The sequence below is a fragment of the Lynx canadensis genome, chromosome E2, assembly GCF_007474595.2.
Source record: "Lynx canadensis isolate LIC74 chromosome E2, mLynCan4.pri.v2, whole genome shotgun sequence".
Taxonomy (NCBI): domain Eukaryota; kingdom Metazoa; phylum Chordata; class Mammalia; order Carnivora; family Felidae; genus Lynx; species Lynx canadensis.
Genome location: NC_044317.1, coordinates 13547355 through 13569386, shown reverse-complemented (window position 1 = coordinate 13569386; position 22032 = coordinate 13547355). Strand labels below are relative to the sequence as shown.

The following is a 22032-nucleotide window of genomic DNA, read 5'->3' as shown; positions in this document are numbered from 1 at the left end:
TAGGATATGAGTATGGGAGCTTATAATCAAGTAAGGGAGGTGAGATGTACAAGTTCACTTCAAACCAACAGATAATTTTGAGCACTTACATTATATTAGGCCGCCAAGGCAAGGCAAAACCCTGGCTTAATGGACTAGTGCAGAAAGCAGACACTGAAGGAGTAGAATAAGGGTTTCAGCTACAGGATGATAAACCAGCTGAAACAAGCTCCATGAGACATATAACAAGAAAATACTACAGGAGTTTCTGCCAGAGTTACTAAGTTTTCATTAGTGTTTTAAATTCTTCCTTTTTTAAGTAATCAGGAAAGATATTTATTGGCAACAGCTGCACCAAATTTGGTGGCATCATGTTTCCTCTAAATTCCGCTATTCAGAGAAGATTCAGTAAGTATTTATTGAATAGCTATTCTTTGCAAGACATTACAGTGTATGTTAAATATGCAGCCCGGTTTCTTATTAGATATTTTTTTCTAAGCCTATAAACACCCATAAAAATGTGTGTATAGTGTTCCTTCTTTTTTATATCCTTAAGCCTTGGGTTGTTTTTTTTTTTAACATATTCTTGTTTACATCTCTGAGTTTATCACTAAAATAAAAGAGCAAATATTTTATATATGGCAGCAACTTATCGAATTAAAAAACAAATTGTCAGAACTCCGTGTTTGTTTTTGCCCTTCTCTCCTTCCCCCCCCCCAAATATTATAATTGTGAAATCTGTCCAACTAGTATATTTTTCATTGTTTATTTCCTGCTCATATTTAAGCCACACCAGGGACAATGAAGAAGTGCAACTTTATTAAACCAGTATGCACAAGAGGCCTGTTGGTGTTGGTGTTCAGATTTAATTACATAACACCAAATTATCTGTCCTGTCTCATTTTGGGCTCAAGGCAGCATATATGAATTAGTACATTAGACTATAATGATACCAGCCCTACCTATGGGAAGAATTTTTCTATAACCATTTCCTCAGATTTGATCTACTTTATAACTGTGATGCCATTCCTAAGGCACACAGATGAAATCACATCTCTGGGGAATTGAAAAGGTCAACTGAAAGTAGCAGCCAGTTTGCTTCATGAAGTCCACCAGCAAAACCTGTCTCTTGATATTTGGGGAGACAAACAACCCAGAGAGAAGGGGTCATTTTAAAATAGAACGGCTCTGTGTGCATCGACTCCTCCTCATCTCTAACCTCTAAGTGGCCTCTTGCCAAAACCAACCGACTATGGCTTCTTCACTTCAATGCTTTCTGCAGTGACACAGCGGCCTGGGGGAAGGTCACTGAGTGGACAGCTTTGTATGGCCCAAAAGTGCTGCTTCATCCCTCTCACAAAATGCAGTATATCATCATCTGCAAATACAAGGTGAATTCAGTGCCTGTATTGCCATGTTAGAGGGAGGGAAACATGCCTGGCATCTCATGGTAAGTGCCAGACTGAGCCCCTCAGAGAACTCTGGGAGTGTGTAGGGATCTCGAACAGTGCAGCCAAGGCAGGATGCTTGAGCTAACTGTTATGGACTGAATGTGTCTTCCCCAAATTCACATGTTGAAGTCCTAATCCCCAGTGTGATGATGTTGAAGGTAAGGCCTTTGGGAGGATGATTAGGTCATGAAGGTAGAGACCTCAAGAATGGGATTAGGGTGACTGGGTGACTCAGTCAGTCAAACGTCCAACTGCGGCTCAGGTCATGATCTCATGGTTCATGAGTTCGAGCCCCGCATCGGGCTCGGTGCTGACAGCTCAGAGCCTGGAGACTGCTTTGGATTGTGTCTCCCTCTCTCGCTGCCCCTCCCCTGCTTGTGCTCTGTCTCTGTCTCTCAAAAATAAATAAACATTAAAAAAAATTTTTTAAAAAGAATGGGATTAGTGCCCTGAAAAATAGAGACAAGAGAGATCATCTCCTTCTCAGCCATGCAAGGACATAGTGAGAAGATAGCTATCTAAAGCCAGACACCGGATCTGCTGGCACCTTGATCTTGGACTTCCCAACCTCCAGAACTCTGAAACATCTGTTATTGAAGCCACCCAGTCTATGATATTTGTTATAGCAGCCCAAGCCAACAAAGACACAATGGGCACTGGTTACCTAAGCACCTCAGAGCCAGGGGAGCCAGGAACCACAGGAGAAGGAAGATTGTGTTGAACAAAGAAGCAGAGACAGAGTCAGACCAAAATATAGAATCAGAATGATTTAACTGAAATTGGAACAGCAAATCAAAACCATGAGGCCTGGGGAAAACAGGCCAGAGTTGTGGAAGAGCCAGGGAATGATTGGAGGGAGTCTATTGTTGGAAGCCACAGATTGAGGCTTCTGTTGCCTCCTGCTGTTATTAAAAGACCCCCTTTCCAAAGCACACAAGAAATGATGTGGACTCCAACATTAGAATGAGAAAAATTCAGTCTGACCAGAAATTTTCAGGTTAAGATCCATTGCTGATGCTTTCTTCAGTTGAAGAATGAAATTTGATGTATCTAAGAAAGTGGAAAGATGCTTCTACATCAACGATCCCAGTGTTATTGGGAAAAATTTACAGAAATAGTTATGAGCATTTTGTCAATATAACAATATATTACAAATGTATATATTTTTGCAAATTGGATATTTTGAGCATAGAAAAAATATAAGGAAAATAATGTTTTGTTCATTATAATGATGCATGGGTTCTTCCATTAGGTATCACTAATTATTAGACTTTGTTTTATGACACTGGAAACTTCTATAGTAATAGTACTATCCAGAGGCATGGCACGTATAGGTGTTCTTAACCTGGCCACAAGAGAGTAAGAAATCTAGTCTTTGTTTTCTGGCTTATGTAGGATCACTTTTCAATAGTCCACCATAAATTGTGAATGAATTATCTAAGTCTGTACAAGGATGGGGGAAGACAGTGAAAGAGAGACAGAGAGCAAGGAGGGGTGGGGAATGCTAATTCTGTTGTTAACACTGATGATGAGACTTTGGTTGCTAAAGGCTTACATGTTTATCATAACTTGGTTTCTTCTTTTTCCCTTTTTGCAGAAACCAAACACTGTCCTGGAACCTGATTACCAGCCGTTGGTCATGAAGAACATTTCCACCCTGCCAGTGAATGTGTTGGTCTCCACAAGCAGACCCTTCTGTATCTGCGAGACTGATAAATCTCCACTGCCATTAACTCCTGAGGTAAGTTGACAGAGTGCTGTCTTAACAAGCTCCTAGGAGAGTTGTGTGTGTGACAAAGGAAGAGAATAATGTCAGCATGCTACCTAATTTCAGTCCAGACAGGCAGGAAGAATTTAAGAAACAAAGAGGAAAGAATAAAGAAGATTTATATGTCATAAATTCCAATATCACTCAACTATTTTTTAATTTTGTTAAATATTTATATGTGAGAGAGAGAGGGAACGATCGAGGAAGGGGCAGAGAGAGAAGGAGACATAGAATCTGAAGCAGGCTCCAGGCTCTGAGCTGTCAGCACAGAGCCCAGTAGGGGGCTCAAACTCACAAGTGGTGAGATCACGACCTGAGCCGAAATCAGACGCTTAACCGAATGAGCCACCCAGTCGCCCCTCCACTATGATTTTTTTTAATGTTTGTTTGTTTGTTTGTTTATTTATTTATTTATTTATTTATTTATTTATTTTTGAGAGAGAGAAAGGGAGAGAGATCATGGGGGAGAGGGAGAGGCTGAGAGAAAGGGAGACAGAGAATCCCAAGCGGGCTCCATTGCTGTCAGTGCAGAGCCCAGTGTGGGGCTCAAATTCATGAACTTTGAGATCATGACCTGAGCTGAAATCAAGAGTCAGACTCTTAACTGACTGATCCACCCAGGTGTCCCTCACCCAACTGTTATTAATGGTGTAAGAACTTTGGCTCATTATGATAACCCTTCATTCTTGCCCATTGTAATCTTCAGAAAACAGTGACTTTCCACTAATGATAATAGAAACCTATTAATTCTACTTTTCTAAAGCAAAGTTCCATACTCTAGGCAAGAAGGAAATGGCTAAAACCCAGTCCCTAAACCAGAGAGCCCATCTCCAGATACTAAGAAATCTGAACTGGGCTGGGGGAGGAGGCTGTGAGCTATTGAGCCTCCCCAGTCTGGCGCAGGATGCAGTGTTCTCTAAACATCCCTACAAGATCACCCTTGTGCAGGGCGCCTGGGTGGCTCAGTCAGTTGAGTGTCCAACTCTTAATTTCAGTTCAGGTCATGATCTCACGGTTCATGGGATAGAGCCCTATGCTGTTAGCATTCTCTCTTAGGATTCTCTCTTTCCCTCTTCCTGTCTCCCTCTCTGCTCCTCTCTTCGTTGCACTCTCTCTTTCTCTCTCAAAATAAACAAATAAACTTTAAAAAAAAAAAAAAAGATCACCCCTGCGATCCTTTGCGGAACATGCGGACATTGGTGGGAACGGCGGGGCCATGCGGCCAGTGGCACTGCAGAGCTGTAGCGAAGGAGTGAGGGAGAAACCAGATCCATACACCACTGTGTTCAGCCTCCCAATCTGGGGAGACAGCTAATGAAGAAGAGGTAAAAAGGAGGAAGGGAGGGCAGGCAGCAATCCTGAGATCTCAGAAGAGGGAGCCCATGACTGAAGGAGATTTGCCGTGAGCCTCGCTCAGGGAGATGGATCTTGGAGGGAGATGGGGGGACAGAGGTGCTTAGTGAGAGGGTTGCAGACAATACCTGACTTGTGGCTGTAAACTGCACTACCACCCTCCCTTCCCCACCAATTACTTAGTGGGTTTCCTTCAAGCCTGAGCTGGGAAAACACCAGCTAAGATCTTTGAATAGAGAAATAAAAGGGAGAGGCAGAAGAAAAACCTACTGCTAGGGAGCCTATACAAGGAAGGAGACCGAAAGTATGAATGTAGTTTTCTGCAGCCTCAGAGAAATGGTAGATGGTATGACCTGTCTTTAAAAAGAGCTTAAAGATGAGATTCAAGTGTTCAAAGTGGAGATGAAGGGTAAGCTCACAGGGCAGAGGAGAACAAATGGATGATAAAGTGAAAATTCAGATATGAGCAGCTTTCTCCATCTGGGTGGTAGATTAGACACACTCTCTTGTCCCTCCTGAAATCTTAAGACAAAAGTAGAAATGTTCAGAAGGAAAGAAGCCCAGAACAGTAAGATAAAGAAGGAAGAAGATGGTAATAAGCAAATAATGGGAGATTTAAACAAATTCTAGAAGACAGAATGAGGATGGAGTGGGTTGACCAAAAGGGCACAGGCACAAAAACCAGCATTCTAAAAAATTCTGCTGTGAGACCGCAGAGACATGAGAGTCATTCAAGCTGAGTAGCATGGGCTCGGAGGCAACAAGTGTGAGGAGAACACTGAAAATAGAGAGATTCCATGTGTACTAGACAGCTGTCCCACCTGACCCCACACACAAAAAACATGGGCAGCTGGCTTTTATCCCCAGATCTAAAGATAAGTGCCTTCCCAGAGAAATGGATCAAAGTGCCAGGGGAACTTCAGTGTTTCTAGTGTGATTTTAGCCCTCCAGGATAATAACTGGTGTCTGGGGTATGTCCACCAACTGATAACCCCTTCTCTGCCCAAGGAAGCTGTTCTGTAGACCAGTCCTACTACACAAATTGATGGTGGTCTCTGGACTGTTAGGATCCCTGGTTGGGTCAGGAACTATTGCTTCCTGTAATAATTCTGCTAGCACAGTTGGGCCTTTCATATTATTTGCATGTGTAACTTTAATAAAAGCATACATATAGTTTAAAAAACAAAGAGCTTTGGGGCACCTGGGTGGCTCAGTCTGTTGAGTGTCTGACATCGGCTTAGGTCATGATCTCACAGTTTGTGAGTTCAAGTCCTGCACTGGGCTCAGAGCCTAGTGCCTACTTCAGATTCTGTCTCCCTCTCTCTCTCCCCCTCCCCCGCTCACTCACACTCTCTCTCTCTCTCTCTCTCTCTCTCTGTCCTCAAAAATAAATAAATATTTAAAAATAAATAAAGAGCTTTTACAAATCAATAGGAAAACACCAATACAAAAATAGGCAAAGGAAAAGAATATAGTTCACAGAAAGAAAAATAAAATGTCTCTTAAATATATGAAAATGTGTTCAACTTTAATCACATTAGAAGAGATGCAAATTAATTTTCCTATCAGATTGGCAAAGAGCAAAAATTCGATAGTGCTCTGTGTTGGAGGGGCATGTAGAAATAGGCACCCCCACAGCGTTGGGGAAGTATACATTGGAAGGCAAAATGGCTACAGCTATGAAAATTTCAAATGTCCATACCCTTTGACCGAGTTATTCTTCTGCTAGAAATTTACCCTTCAGATATAGACACAATATTCAACATATAGACAAGGGTATTCATTGTAACAGTGATTATAAGAGCCAAAGATTGGGAGCCAATATCCATCAGTAGGAGATTGGTTAAATCAATGATGGCGGAATTATATGATGGAATAAAATGCAGCTCCACATGCACTGAGTGATCTCCCAGTGAAAAAAGCAAATTGCAGAACAAGAGTGCACAGTGTACTATCATGTGTATACAAAAATTTTAAATACATATATGAATGTGATTTTTTTTTTATCCATACATTATCTCCACAAGGATAAGCAATACACTTGTAACCCTGGTGCCTCAGGGGCAGGGAACTATTTGGCTTGGATAAAAGGCTTAGATTTTTTTTTTTTTTAATTTTTTTTTTTTCAACGTTTATTTATTTTTGGGACAGAGAGAGACAGAGCATGAACGGGGGAGGGGCAGAGAGAGAGGGAGACACAGAATCGGAAACAGGCTCCAGGCTCCGAGCCATCAGCCCAGAGCCTGATGCGGGGCTCGAACTCACGGACCGCGAGATCGTGACCTGGCTGAAGTCGGACGCTTAACCGACTGAGCCACCCAGGCGCCCCAAGAGGCTTAGATTTTTAAAAGCAACGCCATACCTTGTCTTGGGACAAAATGTTATGGAATATCCAACAGTGAGTCATATCTTGGTGAAATTACTGGTCTTATTGGTAATCCAAAAATTCTATGGCCTCTATGCAGAAAAGAAGGGACCGATCCATCAAGGGAAGAGTTTAGACTAACTTTGACTTCTCCACCGTAATACTTAGTGCCAGATGACAATGCAGCAATGGCTACAGAGTTTTGAGAGAGAGAGTCACCCAGGGCTAGGAAGGCTAAGCAGTGTTGCTGACATTCACAGAGCTGGTAAATGACAGAGGCTGGATTTTGACCCAAGAAGTCTGGCTCCAGAGTTTATGGTTTTAGGATTATTATCTCTGTGTAAGAATATTTTTTCAAGTTTTTTTTTTTTTGAGAAAAAAAATCAAACATTTAAAAAATAAATTAGTTTAATTTCATTTTTTGTAAAAATGTTATTTATCCATCCATTATGTCTGGACTCATGCTTACAAAATGTTAACTCTGAGAAATAATATATGGTGAAATTTTGGTTGAGTTTTTAATTTCTTCTCCTCGTGCTTTTATATATAATGTGAATTTTTGTGGATGTGTATCATTTCTACAAACCAACAAAGGGGGGAAATGTTTAACTCAATCTTCAAAGATATTTAAATACGAGGCATTGCAATACCATGTGTTACCGTCTCCAAGAATGGGTTCTAAATTCTGCCAAGCCACCTGTACAAGCACAGGCCACACTTTCAGATGGGATTAGCTGCCTGAGGAGTCATTGCCCTCTCTCTGATTCTTGAATCAGGTGATTGGCTTTATCAACAGAAACCATCTAATCATGTCACTGAAGTGCACAGTTAAATACCTGAACCTGAAAACTCAGCAGAGAGGGAAGTACTCTCTGAAAGACTCATCCCTGTGTGCATGCCTCCCAACTGCCTCAGGGCACTTTCTGCAAAACCAGGAGGTGGCTTTCCTGTGGATTAACTGTGGGAATTGAGCAATTCCTAAAAAAGCTAACTCGTAGCCAGGCTTTCTATGGTAAGGTATTCCAGTGGCCTTGACATCCAGAAACACACGGGGATTTGAATCAAAGAGAGAAAAGAATAAACATAATCTACTGAATAAACTCTGTCAAGCTTCCGGGAGTGTCATTTTAAGTTGAATAGAAGACAGCAGAAAGTAAATAACACTGTGCTTAAGAGTTAGAATTGCAGGCATTAGAAAAGAAATTAAATTGCCTAATCCATCCTTTTCTGGGTCACCCTCTACAGAGCCCCTCCCCTAGGGCTTTAGAAAGCCTTTTGAAAGTTTCTTAAGCCACGAGTGTTTCCCACTTGTTTAGGAAGAGCATTTTACAATCTAATTTATATTCAGTTAAGAATATTTTATAAGTTATTCATTGCAGACTTTCGCTTTTGCAACTCGCAATCCTTATAACCTCACAACTATTATTAAAATCTCTTCTTTCAGAACAAACTGAGGGTTGATGGGGGTTGGGGAGAGGGGAAAGTGGGTGATGGGCATTGAGGAGGGCACTTGTTGGGATGAGCACTGGGTGCTGTATGAAAGCCAATTTGACAATAAATTATATTAAAAAAAAAGTAAGTGAAAACATATACTCTAAAGAAACCTGTTTCAATGTTGTAATAATTTAGAATTCTAGTCTATCAGTAAATATATGGAAATATTATTTGCATTTCCTGGTTATAATTTAGATATGTGTCTAATCAAATAAAGAAATTTTCAGGTTAATTTTTAAGATTAAATTTAAATCTAATCGTGCAATGGTATCTTGATTCCTCAACAAATGAAAAAAAAATAATAAAATAAAATAAAATCTCTTCCTTCAAATGATTCCCATCCAGATTTTCCTTGCTTTCATGTTCAACCAATAAAAGATGTGTGTGCGTATATGTATATAAAATATCCATAGTTATCGATATAGTGTAGATATCCATATGGATTTAGATATACCAGCTATTTAATTATGTTTAAGTGTGAATACATAATTATGGACAAAAGAAATGTGGCTGTGTATGTATTTCATACTAGTCTATTTGTACTGATATGTGCATCTGTATGTGTGTATTTCCATAAATATGTATAAATAACTTTGGTTTTCCTGTTCCACGGAGCAGGTTGAAAATGCATCATATAGGTTGGTAATTGCCAATTGTCTTATTTGTAGCCTATCAAACTGGAGATTGATGGAGAAAAAAACTTGCTGGTCAAATTTGACCCTTCCTATAGAAATGACTTGAACAATTGGGTAGCAGAAGAAATTCTAGCAATCAAGTATGTAGAGCACCCTCAAGTAGACAGCCTGAGACTGCGTGGAGAAGTGAACTACCCCAACCTCAGCTTTGAGACCATGGAGCTGGATTTTGGCTGCATCCTGAATGATACAGAGGTGATCCGATATATAACTATCACCAATTGCAGCTCCTTGATTGTGAAGTTCCGCTGGTTCTTCCTGGTAGACGACGAGGAAAATCAGATAAGGTACCCCAGCCTGTCTGCCCCTCATAGCTCTTTTCTGCAGTTCCCATTTCTCTCCTTTGGGCTTTGTACTGGGTTTCCCAGATTCTGTGTACTGGTCTTTCATGGTGTTCAGTTCTGGCAACTAATTATTGGCAGAAAGAACAAAGGGTCTCAAATCGTGGTTCATCCTAGATTTTCAAACAGGAAGAGCAGCTAAAACATCTTTGAAAGCCCCAATTACCGCCAGATTAGCAAAGCAGTATCCGTAAGTCTGCTTTAATTTTTAATCTAGTGGTTGGATCATTAGAAATGTGTCACTAAAAAAATGAAGTCTTAAGCATTTCAAACCCAAAGCATGGATTGAATATGATAATACATTGAGTAAATGCTGCATGGAGCTCCACATTCTGCCTATCTTGGTGGGTTTCATTCTTTTTTTTTTTTTAACTTTTTTTTTTAACATTTATTCATTTTTCAGAGACAGAGAAAGAGTGTGAGTGGTGGAGGGGCAGAGAGAGAGGGAGAGACAGAATCCAAAGCAGGCTCCAGGCTCCGAGCTGTTAGCACAGAGCCTGACGCGGGGCTCGAACTCATGAACCATGAGATCATGACCTGAAGTTGGGCACTTAACCGACTGAGCCACCCAGGTGCCCCTTGGTGGGTTTCATTCTAAATGATACATATATATACAGATGTATACATATGTACAAAATAGTGGGAGGTGGTGAGTGCAGAAAGAGGAAAGCTGTGTTCACAGTATTTGGATTTAGAAGTGTCTCTGTTCATTTAGAAGCTAAATCCAAACTTAATTTGGAGAACACTCCTTAAAAAACATATAAACAGGCTGTTTTAGTCAAGCCTTAGTAACATTTTCATCTGAGTCTGAAGTCTTGTTCACAAGCAGGACATTCAGGCTCCTCTGTGTCTCCTTACTGGATGTTTGGACAGCTCTGGGTTCAGTACCTGAATGCCGAGCTGCCACTCTGCATAGGGAAGCCTCTCATGTTGTTTCCTTGGGTTGTCGGTACCTCCCATATGCAACCTTCATCTTGTATATGACAGCCAGCTTTTCCCTTCCCTGGCTTGTTTCCACAGTAACAGCAGCTTGCTCTAGATGTCTTCCATAGACATCTAATGATGACCCAGCATGGCACTGGAGGCGGGCCTGGGCCTGAATGACAGAGCCTGCTCGTTAGGTGCCGAGTACTGTTTAGGTTTGGGGTAAAATCAGCCAACCTGACCTAATGAGCTTCGAATACCAGATTCTCTGAAGTTATTCTGATGTAACATAGCTACATGGGTTTATTCTACCGAGGCACAAGGGACATGTTTTCATTTTTGAGAGGCCATTTCCATAATTAAAATAATGGCATTTTGAAAATGGACTTAGCCAGGACTGGAGAGGATGCACTTAATTTTTCATTGTGTTAAGCATTTATTTAACCATTTTTCCCCCTGTCTTCAGTATCTTCCTGTATCTTGATATTGAACTTTTGCTTATAATTCATTTGTTCACTCATTCATTCATTCCAAGAGTCATTCAGAAAGCATCCAGTAAGTGACTCTTATGCCCCGGACAACGTACGAGGCATCGGGGATATAACAGTGAATGAGACGTTGTCCCTGGCCTGAGGCTATTGGGGAATCACAGGGAACATGTGTTAATGCCAGGCTCTGAGGAAGGACAGAGGTAGGGATGAGAGCTCAGAAGAATCCAAGAAGGCTGCGCTGAGAAGCACAGTTAAATGTCTCAGATGGGGCAACAGGGAAACATTCTAAGTAACAGGAACAGCATGTTTATATCAGTTAGGATTCGTGGATTCTATTCCGTTGCAAGTGACAGGAAACATGACCCTCAACAAAAATGAAAAGGAAAAGACATTCACTGGGTCCTACAACTCAAAAGTCCAGACTCACTCTGGCTTCTGGCCCAGCTTAAAGCTCCATCTCTTATCTTTGCTTTCATGTGTTAAAGCCAAGTTTTTGGGTCAGCTTTTCTCCCATGGTTCCCACATGGCTGCCAGCTCTCCTGGGGCCACATCCTCGCAGATCTGAGCTCCGGGAAAGAAACATTAGCCTTTGTACATGAACTGTCTTGAGATTCACTGTGATCGGACCAGCTCAGTCACATTTCCTGTCCCCTCCCCAAGTCAGTCAGTCAATGGAGGGTGAAGCACTGATCAGCATTAGCCTGGCCACATGCCCCACACCAAGGGCTGCCGTGGTGACCTCAGCGCCCCATGGACTGAATGGGGTGGGAGGGGGCAGATCTCCAAACAAAAACTGACATATGAGAGAATGAATGCTGGAGAGGCAAATGACACGCATCTACCAGTGTCCACAGAGGCCCCATCAGCGTGGCCACAGCACAGGCTTCACTGGTGAGGAGAATTCTTGGATGCAGGTTGGCAGTCATGTGTGAGAGGCCTGGTGCTGGGATAAGGAGTTTAGACTCTTGGAAACAGCAGGAAGATTTGTAATCAAGAGGTAAAAAAGTCTGCCTTTTTTTTTTTTTCCAGGAAGATAACTCTTAGCCTCATTCAACATGGCTACCCAATCCCTCCTTCCGAAACCCTTGCCTTTCTTCCTTTGAATACCACTGTATTCTCCTGCTTTCCTGCTTATCCCCTCGACCTTTCCCTCCTTCTCAGCCCTGGGACAGCAGCAGGTGCACTGAGTGTGTGTAGGTTGCAGAGCTCCATCCTGGGCCCCTGCTCTCCGTGCAGTGGCAGTTAGTGCCGGCACCTGAGGCTTCCAACCGTCTCCGCCTAGACCCTCTGCTGAGTCCCGAGGGCGTCTCATTCTTCATCTCTTGGATGTTTCCCATGTGACTTGTGTCCAACGTGTCCCATGCCAAACTCAGGCTCTCCACCTGCCCCCCTCCCTGCCTTTCCTCCAGGGCCCCCCACCCCTGTGAATGACATCACTGTCCTGAGAGGAATCCAGATTCCTTCCTCTCCCTGACCTCACCCATCAAAGCCATCACCAAGTTCTACTTATTCTGCCTTCTATAACCCCCTCATTCCCATTCCATGATGATTATCACCATCCTCTCTTGCCTGGACCATTTTGATGTCCCTAACTGGACTCTATCATCCAGCCAGTAGCCAAGTGATGAACATGTCACTGCTCTGGTTTTCAGCCTTCAACAGCACCCATGCTTCTTAGGATGAAGTACGGAATACTTACTGTGTTCAGCAAGGCTCAGCATGGGCTTTCCCTGTGTTCCTCCCCAGTTTCTTCTCACTTCACTCTGCCCTCACCACACTGGCCCCTTTCCTGTCCAGGCCCATTCCTATCTGAGCACACAGTCTCTGCTGGAAGCTCCTTCCACGCCTCACTTCACCAGCCCCTGCTCCCTTGTCAAGTCTCAGCTCCAGGTTCTTCCCTGGGAAGCCCTCTCGAGACCCTTGCCTACATGACCTCCCCTGGCATAGGCCCTGGTAGCCCGTCTCCTTCGTGACACATCACACTTGTCATTATGGCTCAGTGTCCAATTTCCTAGCTGGCTCTTAAACCCTTGAGGCCAGGGAGCACATCTGTCCTGTTACCTCTGGATCCCAGAGCCCATAGCACAGAGTAGGCAGCACAGAGTAGGTCCTCAAAGGATGTTTTCTAATTTGTAACTGCTCCCTGCTGGGTATTTGTGGTGAGGGAGAATCATTTCATAACTGATTAAAGATTCTTTTCTGTCAGCTTCTTGGCACCTGTCAAATGAAAAGGTTCAAGGTATAAATGTCACCTTGGATAGCAAAAAAAAAAAACCCCAAAAAACACTCCACTTGCCCTTCAGATGGGCTTTCTCTGCAGACCCTCAGGAAAATATAAGACATTCAGTGGCTAAAGGTCACTTTTATCAGATATACCAACACTAACCTTTCTTTTCCAATTAGAATTCTCCTAAGCCTTACCATTAGTAAAAGAAACAAAGGATAAAAGAGGCTTTTCTTTTTCTTCTATTAGGGCAGCATGTGAGGACACCCAGACACTTTCAATATCCCTGCCTGTCACAACACACACATCAGCCATGTGAGCACACACGTGTATACACACGTGTGTGTGCGCGTGACTTTGCAGGCAATTCTGACTGGGCCATCTAAAGCATCTCTCTTGTTTGAGCTTATTTTTTTTCCAAGTTGGCCCTCGTGTAACATATAAGAACAAAGAAAGAAGTAAAATGGACAAGTATGCTAAAAAAAACACTCCCTAAGAGGAAAGCCAGTCATTGTCTCAGAAGCCAGCTCATCCATGGGAGTTCAGATGCGTGACTGGGTTCGAGACTGACTTTGGTAGATGACAGTCTAGGCTGTACACATGACATGAGGAAGCCACCAGCACTACCGGAATGTGCCCTTTCTTGGGTCTGTCTCTTCGACATGACTGCTCAGCTGGTCGAGAATGTGATGCTTCATGACATCTGTGTGAAAGAGGCGCACAGGTCAGCCCGCACCTGAAGCGGCCCTTACCCTCTAAGAGGCCAGAGGGTGAGCCTGGTGGATACTAGCCCAGCCGGTATCTCTGCCCAGGCTCAGGGCCGCAAAGCTGAGGCGATGCTGGGACTTACAGCACGTGGCCAAGTGGTCTCCAAGGACAGCTTTGCCTTTTTGTTTCCAAATCTTATTATAGATAAATTGAATACAGGGGCCTAAGGGAGCCCAGCCCTGCAACAAAGGAGCACGTGTTGATCTCACATTGATTTTTCTGTGATGAGCGTCAGTTGTCCCACACTGTGATTGGAAGAAGAGGGTGGAAGGACTGGAGGGAAGGTAGGGGAAGCCTCATTTCTGGATGCTTCCATTTGTCTCTTCATCATTCTTTAATTTCTTTTGCCTCAAAAATGGAACTTTTTTTAAATGTTTATTTTTGAGAGGGGTGGGAAGAGGCAGAGAGAGAGGGATCTGAAGCGGGCTCTGTGCTGACCCAAGCCCCAGGTGGGGCTCGAGCTCACCAACCGCGAGATCATGACCTAAGCCTAAGTCAGACACTCAACTGACTGAGCCACCAGGCTCATTGGAACTTTTTTTTTTCTAAGACATGATATGTTAGTGGTAGTTGAGGTCCTGGGCTGTGGTGTTGAACATGGCTGGTTAGAATCCGGGCTCTGTCCTCCTGGCCACAGGATCCTGTGCTCTGGTTTATGAAGAAATGCAGATAACATGGACACCTAAAAGAGCTGTCATGAGGATTAAATGAGATGTGTCTATAAAGTGCATGTCTCTGAGATAAAAAGGAAAATATGAAACTAGTGACTGTTTTTGGGTTTTCAGAGGGTTCCTTTGTCTCCTGCATTCCCTCATACCAAGTGCTGCTAAGTGAAACACTCCCTGGGACGCTAAAGTCTTGGCGCTATTGGTCCCTCAGACACCAGGTGAAGGTGCTTTCTGACAAGAGGTAGAAAATCCTTTCCTACACCAGGCTGCATCCACCAAGGCCGAAGCTGGATGGCTTGGCACACCTCCTTGTCCTCCCCGCCCCTCCTCCCTACAGCCAGGTTCTTCAGTTTTCTTTAGAAAGGAAACCGGCTTTATTGATTGCATGGAGGCAGGCCCTGGGTATCCTTGCATCCAGCTGTCCCAAGCGGCTCAGTGTGCTGGCCAAGAGCCTGGCAGCCTGGCCAAGAGGACTCTGAGGCAGCCTCCCGCTCAGCTGCCTGCCCCATGTGACCTTGGACTCGCCTACCTGCAGAGCTCTCGGTATGGTCCCTGTCATGTAATACATGCTCAGCGAATGCCAGGCTCTTACAGACATTCCTTTATGGAGGAAACTGAGAAGCCTAATGTTAATGTTCATTAATTAAATGTTAATACCAGGCCATGTCGGAGAAGAAGCATCCCAGAGGTGGCTCTGAGACATTTTCTCCCGAAATTGGTCTGAAGCCTGAAGTCTGAGGGTGGCAGGTGCCTCTCGCTGGCCTAAGCGTTGGTCCCTTCTGTAAATCTCCCTCTCTGTTCCCCACTGGCCCCGCAGGCCTCAGGAGGCTTTAATTTCCTGCACTCACACATTTTTTTCTTTTTGCACCTCCCAGAGGAGTTTGGATAAGAGATAAAACCAAGCAAGCATGGAACCCTGGCACTAGAGGAAACGCAACTCTGGTGACAGAGAAGAAGTCCCAGAGTGGGAACAGAAGCAGTGGGCACAAATGGCCTTGGGCACAATGGCGAGTCAGGCTCTAAGCCCCTCCAGGTCCCTGTCTTCCTTAACTCTCTCCTGTGTGTGTCTGAGCTAAAATGACGATTTCACAACCCAAAGAATGAATCCAGTGGGAATGAGGGCCATCCCCCTCCCCCGTATTAGGTTTCTTATTACGTGACAAATCACTGTAAACTGGGTGGCTTAAAACAACGAGAATTTATTCTCTTCTAGTTCTGGAGGTCCAGAGTCTGAATCCATTTCACTGGGCCTAAGTCAAGTGTGGACAGGGCCACACGCTCCCTCTACTCCCTCCAGAGGCTCTAGGGAAAATATAGGAAAGTCCCCATTCTTGCCTTTCTCAGCTTCTGGAGCTGCATTCCTGGCATGCCTTGGCTCCTGGCCCCTTCCTCCTTCCTCAAAGCCCACAGCATAGTGTCCTCCCATCTCTCTCTCCACTGAGATGGCCACATCCCTCTCTCCATTCTCTGCAGTAGTATCACTCTCTGCCGCCTTCTTGTAAGGACACTTGTGATCATATCATGGGTCTCACCCAGATGCATCTCCCCCATTGCAAGACCTTAACTTACTCACATCTGCAAAGTCCTTTTTGCTGTATAAGGAAACGTTCCCAGGCTGTGGGGCTTCAAACAGGGACATGTGGAGGATGCCCATCAGTCAACCTACCAGATGCCCTGACTCTGCCAGCACCAAGTTCTCATGCTCTCTTCACTCTCTGCCAGGCCAGATTGGCTTTTTTAAAAGGTAAAATGGATTTTCAATACTGATGACTTTATAATACCATAAGGAGGTTTTGGTTCTAGTTTATAGCAAACATGACTCAAACTAACATATAAAAAAATAGAACGCACTGGCTCATGTCACAGAAAGTGTCTAGGTGTGGGTTTCAGGCACAGCTCGACCCAAGGTCAGGCAGTGTCAGCTGTGCCTCGTACCTCCCCCACTGTCTCTTCGCTCTGTCCTCTGCTGTGTCGGCTCCATTCTCAGGCAGGTTCTGCACACACTGTTGCAAGATGACTTAGAAGCTCCAGCAGCTCCAGCTTTCATATGCCAGGTTCAAGTCCGGAGGAAAAAGGTAGAGGCTTTTCTCTGAATAAGCCCTGGCAAATGTTTGGCTACAGCTCACTGGCTCTGGTTGGTTCCCGTGTCCGTCCCTCCACTAAGGCCTGGGGAACCCAGTGCTGCCCCTGGACTAGGCTGAAAGTTAGAGATAGACTAATTGCCAGAGGGAAATGTAAGGCACCTGAGCAGAGAAAGGGAGCCTGGATCCCCAGTAGCACAGAGCAAAGATGCCCAGCACAATGGTAAGAACAGCGTGTTTCTATTACAAATCCCAAGCCAAAGACATGAGCATCTAATTATGAAATAGGCACCAGCTGCTTGGAAAGCTGTTTGAGGGACCTTACCAGTGCCCCAGGGACATGATAAGCTGATAGGACCCTCAGACATTGGAAAACAACTCATGATGAGACCTTTGCACCTATTCCCAGCACCGCCACCCTGTCACCATGGAGCACAGGGCACCAGCTTCATGGGTACCTTCACATTTTCTCGTTCTGCAGCATTGATTTTTCACATGAAATATAATGTCCGCATCTTTGAAACGTTAGGATTAGACCACCAATACGGTGAACAAATCCACATCTTTACTATGAGAAAAACCGCTTTCAACAGCTTCCCAGAGCAAAATATGTCTGAAGTAGGAATTACCTCCTGTAGACAATGGTGTAAGGCCATATCTCCAATAAAGAGATAATATTAGGAGCATGAGAGAAAGATTCTGTAATTTTGACCATAGAAATAACCATAATTGTGTGCTTATCATGTGCCAGGCACAATTCTAACCCCATTATGTCTCTTAGCTCATGTTCTACAACAATCCTGTTAAGTATTAACATCTCCCCTTGAAACTGAGCCCACGCAACGGATCCAACCTGCCACGTGTGCGCTGACAGCAAAGCCCCTGCCTTAACCACTACCTTCTGCTGACATATGAAAACGCACGTTTCTCTATATTTTATTACTGTATATCCATCTTTCATTTAAATTAGCCTTTTGTGAATACTCCATCCAAACATTGTGCTAGGTACTGTGGATACTGCGGACATAAATGAGACCCTTCCCTGTCCCTACAAATTGATAAACCACTGGTGATGGCAGGTGGTCGTGGTCATGGTTTAGTATTTGTCCAATTCATTCTTGCATGCTCTCATCCCCACTCACCATCCAAGACTCTGAAGGGACATATGTGGGAAAACACATGTGCTGAGAAGTGGAGAGGCATCTTGTGGGGCCAAGCCACCTCCCGGCGCTTCAGAAGCGAGGGCTCCAAACTCAGCTGGTTCTTCCTTCTCGTACTTCACAGTTTGCAACCAGAGAATCATTGCAGAACCTCACTTTAAAACCTTTTGCTTAGACTTTTTAACTGTTTGAAGGATACCATTTTGGCCTTTAAGAATCAGGTTGGCCTGAGCAAGAAGTAACAACAGAGCTTGACAGCAGTCAAGTTGGAGTAGCTGTTGGGTTTGCTTTGGAGAAAGAATGGAAAGGAGAAACTGACGAGTGAGATCCCAAAAATGAGGTAAATGTATAAAGGTGCTGTCCCAAGGACTGTGGTAACCTGAGAACTGCTGTGGTCGGTAGCCAGGTGGGAGGTATTTTAGAGGAGGACCGAATGGGACTTGCCGAGGGGCTGGATATGAGGGGGAAGAGAAGGGTATATCAAGGTCGGTGCCTGAATTTTCAGTTCAAGGAACTAGATAAGTGATAGTGCTGGTGGGTGAGAAGAGAAACAGTACAGATTTGCTGGTAGAAGGAGAAAGAGGGTCTGGGTCCAGACAAGATTGCAATAAAGCTCTGTGAATATTTGCCTTCCCGCCCTCCCTCCCTGGCCATAAAGCAAGAATCAATGTAGAAAATTAATTGGGCTCCTTCAGCACAACCTGGTGAGTAGCAGGTGCTGCGTGACACCAGGTCAACAACAGAAATAGTTTCCAGTAAACAGGACCTGAGGGATGGATTTTTTTTTAAGTAACAGATTTGTGAATCTCTGTCATAGAAACTTAGCTCCTTACAATGCATTACGGCTGGACCTTAGCCGCCTCTGTTCATTTAAGAACTTCTGGCAGGACTAGGGATGGCAAACAGGAAGATGGAAATCTGAGTTCTTCTTGGTCCAATGACAACATGTAAGAAGTTTGGCGGATATGCGGTTTTGTCTTCCTCAGGCTACTCTTTTCACTTTGCAGATGAGGTGCTGGGGATATCAGGATAATGTGCTTTCTCATGTCAGCGTTCTTTGATTCTAGGAGTACCAAGAAGGGGACTTTGAAGAGTAGGCAAAATTAGAGGACTCAGCAAGGAAGGCTGAGAAAGAAGAAAGTGGCCACCTAAACCAAGAAAAGGGAATTTTTTTTTTTATTTTTTTTTATTTTTGGGACAGAGAGAGACAGAGCATGAACGGGGGAGGGGCAGAGAGAGAGGGAGACACAGAATCGGAAACAGGCTCCAGGCTCTGAGCCATCAGCCCAGAGCCTGACGCGGGGCTCGAACTCACGGACCGCGAGATCGTGACCTGGCTGAAGTCGGACGCTTAACCGACTGCGCCACCCAGGCGCCCCAAGGGAATTTGTTTTTAAATGGCAGAGAAACAGTTCCACTTCCAGGAATAGGATGAGCTAAAATGCCTATATATATATATATATATATATATATATATATATATATATTTTTTTTTTTTTTTTTTTTTTTTTTTTTTTTTTTTTAATTTCTAGGTATGAATGAGCTAACAGAAATTCCTACAGGTAAAGTTCCAAGGAACATTGAATGTTCATGTTAGTTTCCTATAATGTACTAGTTTGCTACTTTACCTCAGACTGGGAGGCTTAACAACAGAAATTTTTTTTTTTAAGTTCTGGAAGCTAGAATCCTGAGATCAAAGGGTTGAAAGGGTTAGTTCCTTCTATGGAGTATGAGGGAAGAATCTGTTCTAGGCCTTCTTCTTGGCTTGGAGATGACTGTCTTCTCCTTGTGGCTTTTCTTTATACATGTCTGTGGCCAAATTTCCAAATTTTATAATAATAAAATGCATGTTGCATCACATCCATTATAAATACCACATTCTTAGTAAATTTGAAGCCCTTTGTGAAAGAGAACACTGTGAGGTTGGCCTCTAGCTGACCTGCTTATACTCCGTGCTGATGCCTCTAGAAGCCTCAGGGGCCTCCCTCATCAGGCTTTCCACAGCCCATCCATCTAGAATCTTCTCTCCTGCTGTGATGGGCCAGCTAATTTACCTGACCAGGGGGTCAGATTAGCCTCTAGGAATGGTGGGAGGACTATGGCCATCTCTCAAGTCTAGGCTTCCAGAAACAAGTTCCTGCTTTTGTAGTGGACCTGCAAGAGATCAAGGCCAAGCCTTCGAAGGAGACCTTCGAAGAGGGTGGGCCTTTTGCTCTTTTCATATTTAATTTAAAGGTGATCACCATTAAGGATCATATTGTCTCCTTCTGTTTGCAATGGGTCAGTACAATTTCATGAGATACCGTGTCTGTTATCCCATAGAGAAATGAACTGAGCTGTTTTTTCATTTCAATTCTGAGTGTTATGAAACTTTTCATCCTGCTTTTATGTTGTTACAGAAGAACTCTGGCTACCTTATTATAGATTCATTCTTTTTAAGGCATCTTCCCAGTGCCTCCAATACCAGTGGAGGGCATCAGCCACGTTGATATTCAGTGTGAGCTAAGCTGGCTTCTAAAGAAATCAGTGGAAAGCATCAGTGCATATTTGAACCTAACCTGAATTAGGGTTATGTCTGCTTGGTTCATTTAGTGATCTGATTCTTAAAAAGAGTCTATTTGATTTATCTGCGTTTTCATATTAATTAAAATCCCCCAAAGCTAGCTACATCTACTGAAGACCAGACATTAAAAGAAATTAACTTGAAAAAACCATCCTGTTTTGAAAGTATTTCTAAAGGACTTTGAAACTGATTGATTATAAGGGAGATTTCACAGCCTATCTACCTGTTCAGTCTTTCGAAGAGTATGTAGCAGTGGGGACACCTTCTGGAGCTTTGATGGAAGTGGCCATTTCTCACAGAAAAGAGCTTCAAGGAGATTCTGGACACATTCCTCCACTACGCACCTTGCAGCAAAACTCTTTGTGGGAAGTCACTTCAAGGCAAGGTCAACTGTGTCTTGCTTCTCCTTACCTTGATTACAATTGGGATGGATCCCTCATCGTCCAAAGGAAGGTTCTAGACAATACATTGTATGTTCTTTATTGTATGTTGTGGGTTCCAGTTACTTTTAAAATGAAAAAGCCTGCGAGTCACTGCCATGGGCACGGCACGGCAGAAGTAACCAAGGAGAAGCCCCTACTGATGAGGTAGAGTGTCCAGCAAAGCTGTTAAGATAGTGTTAGCTCTGGATCCAGGCGAACTGATCTCAGCCACTTACTTGCTTTCTGAGCTTCAGTTTTGTCACCTGAAGACTGAGGACCATCACAACACCTGCCTCATTAAGCTGCCGTGAACATTTAGCTAGGCAGTCCTTATTAAGTGTTTAATATGGTACCTGGTAGAGAGGAAGTGCTGAGTAGTGTTGGCTGCAGTTACTTAATTAGGACATGTTTTAGTCTGTTTGGACTGCTGTAACAAAATAGCAGAGATTGGCCGGCGTACAAGCAGCACACATCCATCTCTCACACTTCCGGAGGCTGAGAAGTCCAGATGATGGCACAGACAGACTTGGTGTCTGGTGAGAACTGCTTCGTGTTTCACAGATGGTGTGTTTTGCCATGTGCTCACAGGTGGAAAGACCCAGCTAGTTGTCTGGGCTGTCCTTTAGAAGGTCACTAATCCCAGTCATGGGGGCTCAGCCCTCATGACCTGATCGCCTCTCAAAGGTCCCTCCTCCTAATACCATCACCTCATGGGTTAGGATCCCAACATATGAAATCTGAAGGGACACAAACATTTGGACCGTAGCAGGGCTTTTGTTTTACCACTACTTTCCCTACCTTCTTGCCACCACCTTTTTAATCAGTGGTTCTCAGCCTTGAAAGCACATTAGAATCATGTTGGAAGCTTTTAAATATCTTGATTCCAAGTAAATCAGAATCTCTGCAGTTGGGGCTCAGGCATCAGTTCTTAGAGTTCCATAGGTGATTCCATGGACAGCTGCAGGGGAACCACTATTCTAGAAGCTCCAATTGCAAATTCTTTTGATAAAAATATGATTTCACCCCCTGAGTTCTGAGCAACTTGAGTTTCAGCTTCTCAGTTATGTTCCACCAACTTTTCCCTTAGCACAGGTGACAGGTTCGAATCCTTCTGGGACATAATAAAGTCAAAGGGCTAAGCCAAGCTGTCTTTCATAATGGGTATGTGTCTGCGGTTTGTTTCCCTTTCTCCTGTGGCAGAACTGGAACGATCTGGCAGGGAGTGCACTGAGCCAGCCCCCATCTGTCGTTTGCTTCCCAGTGTGGGAGTTTCAGCAAGTGTAAG

General features: G+C 43.8%; 1 protein-coding gene across 4 annotated transcripts in view; it reads left to right on the top strand.

The window, feature by feature from the left end:
* Window positions 1-22032, top strand: part of HYDIN (HYDIN axonemal central pair apparatus protein) — a 378288-nt gene that overhangs the window by 210458 nt on the left and 145798 nt on the right. For all 4 annotated transcript variants that reach the window (XM_032591379.1, XM_030298918.1, XM_032591380.1 and 1 more), the window contains exons 22-23: window positions 3028-3171; window positions 9079-9392. In XM_032591379.1, the coding sequence (XP_032447270.1) occupies window positions 3028-3171; window positions 9079-9392 (458 nt within the window). The remainder of the gene's footprint in view (window positions 1-3027; window positions 3172-9078; window positions 9393-22032) is intronic.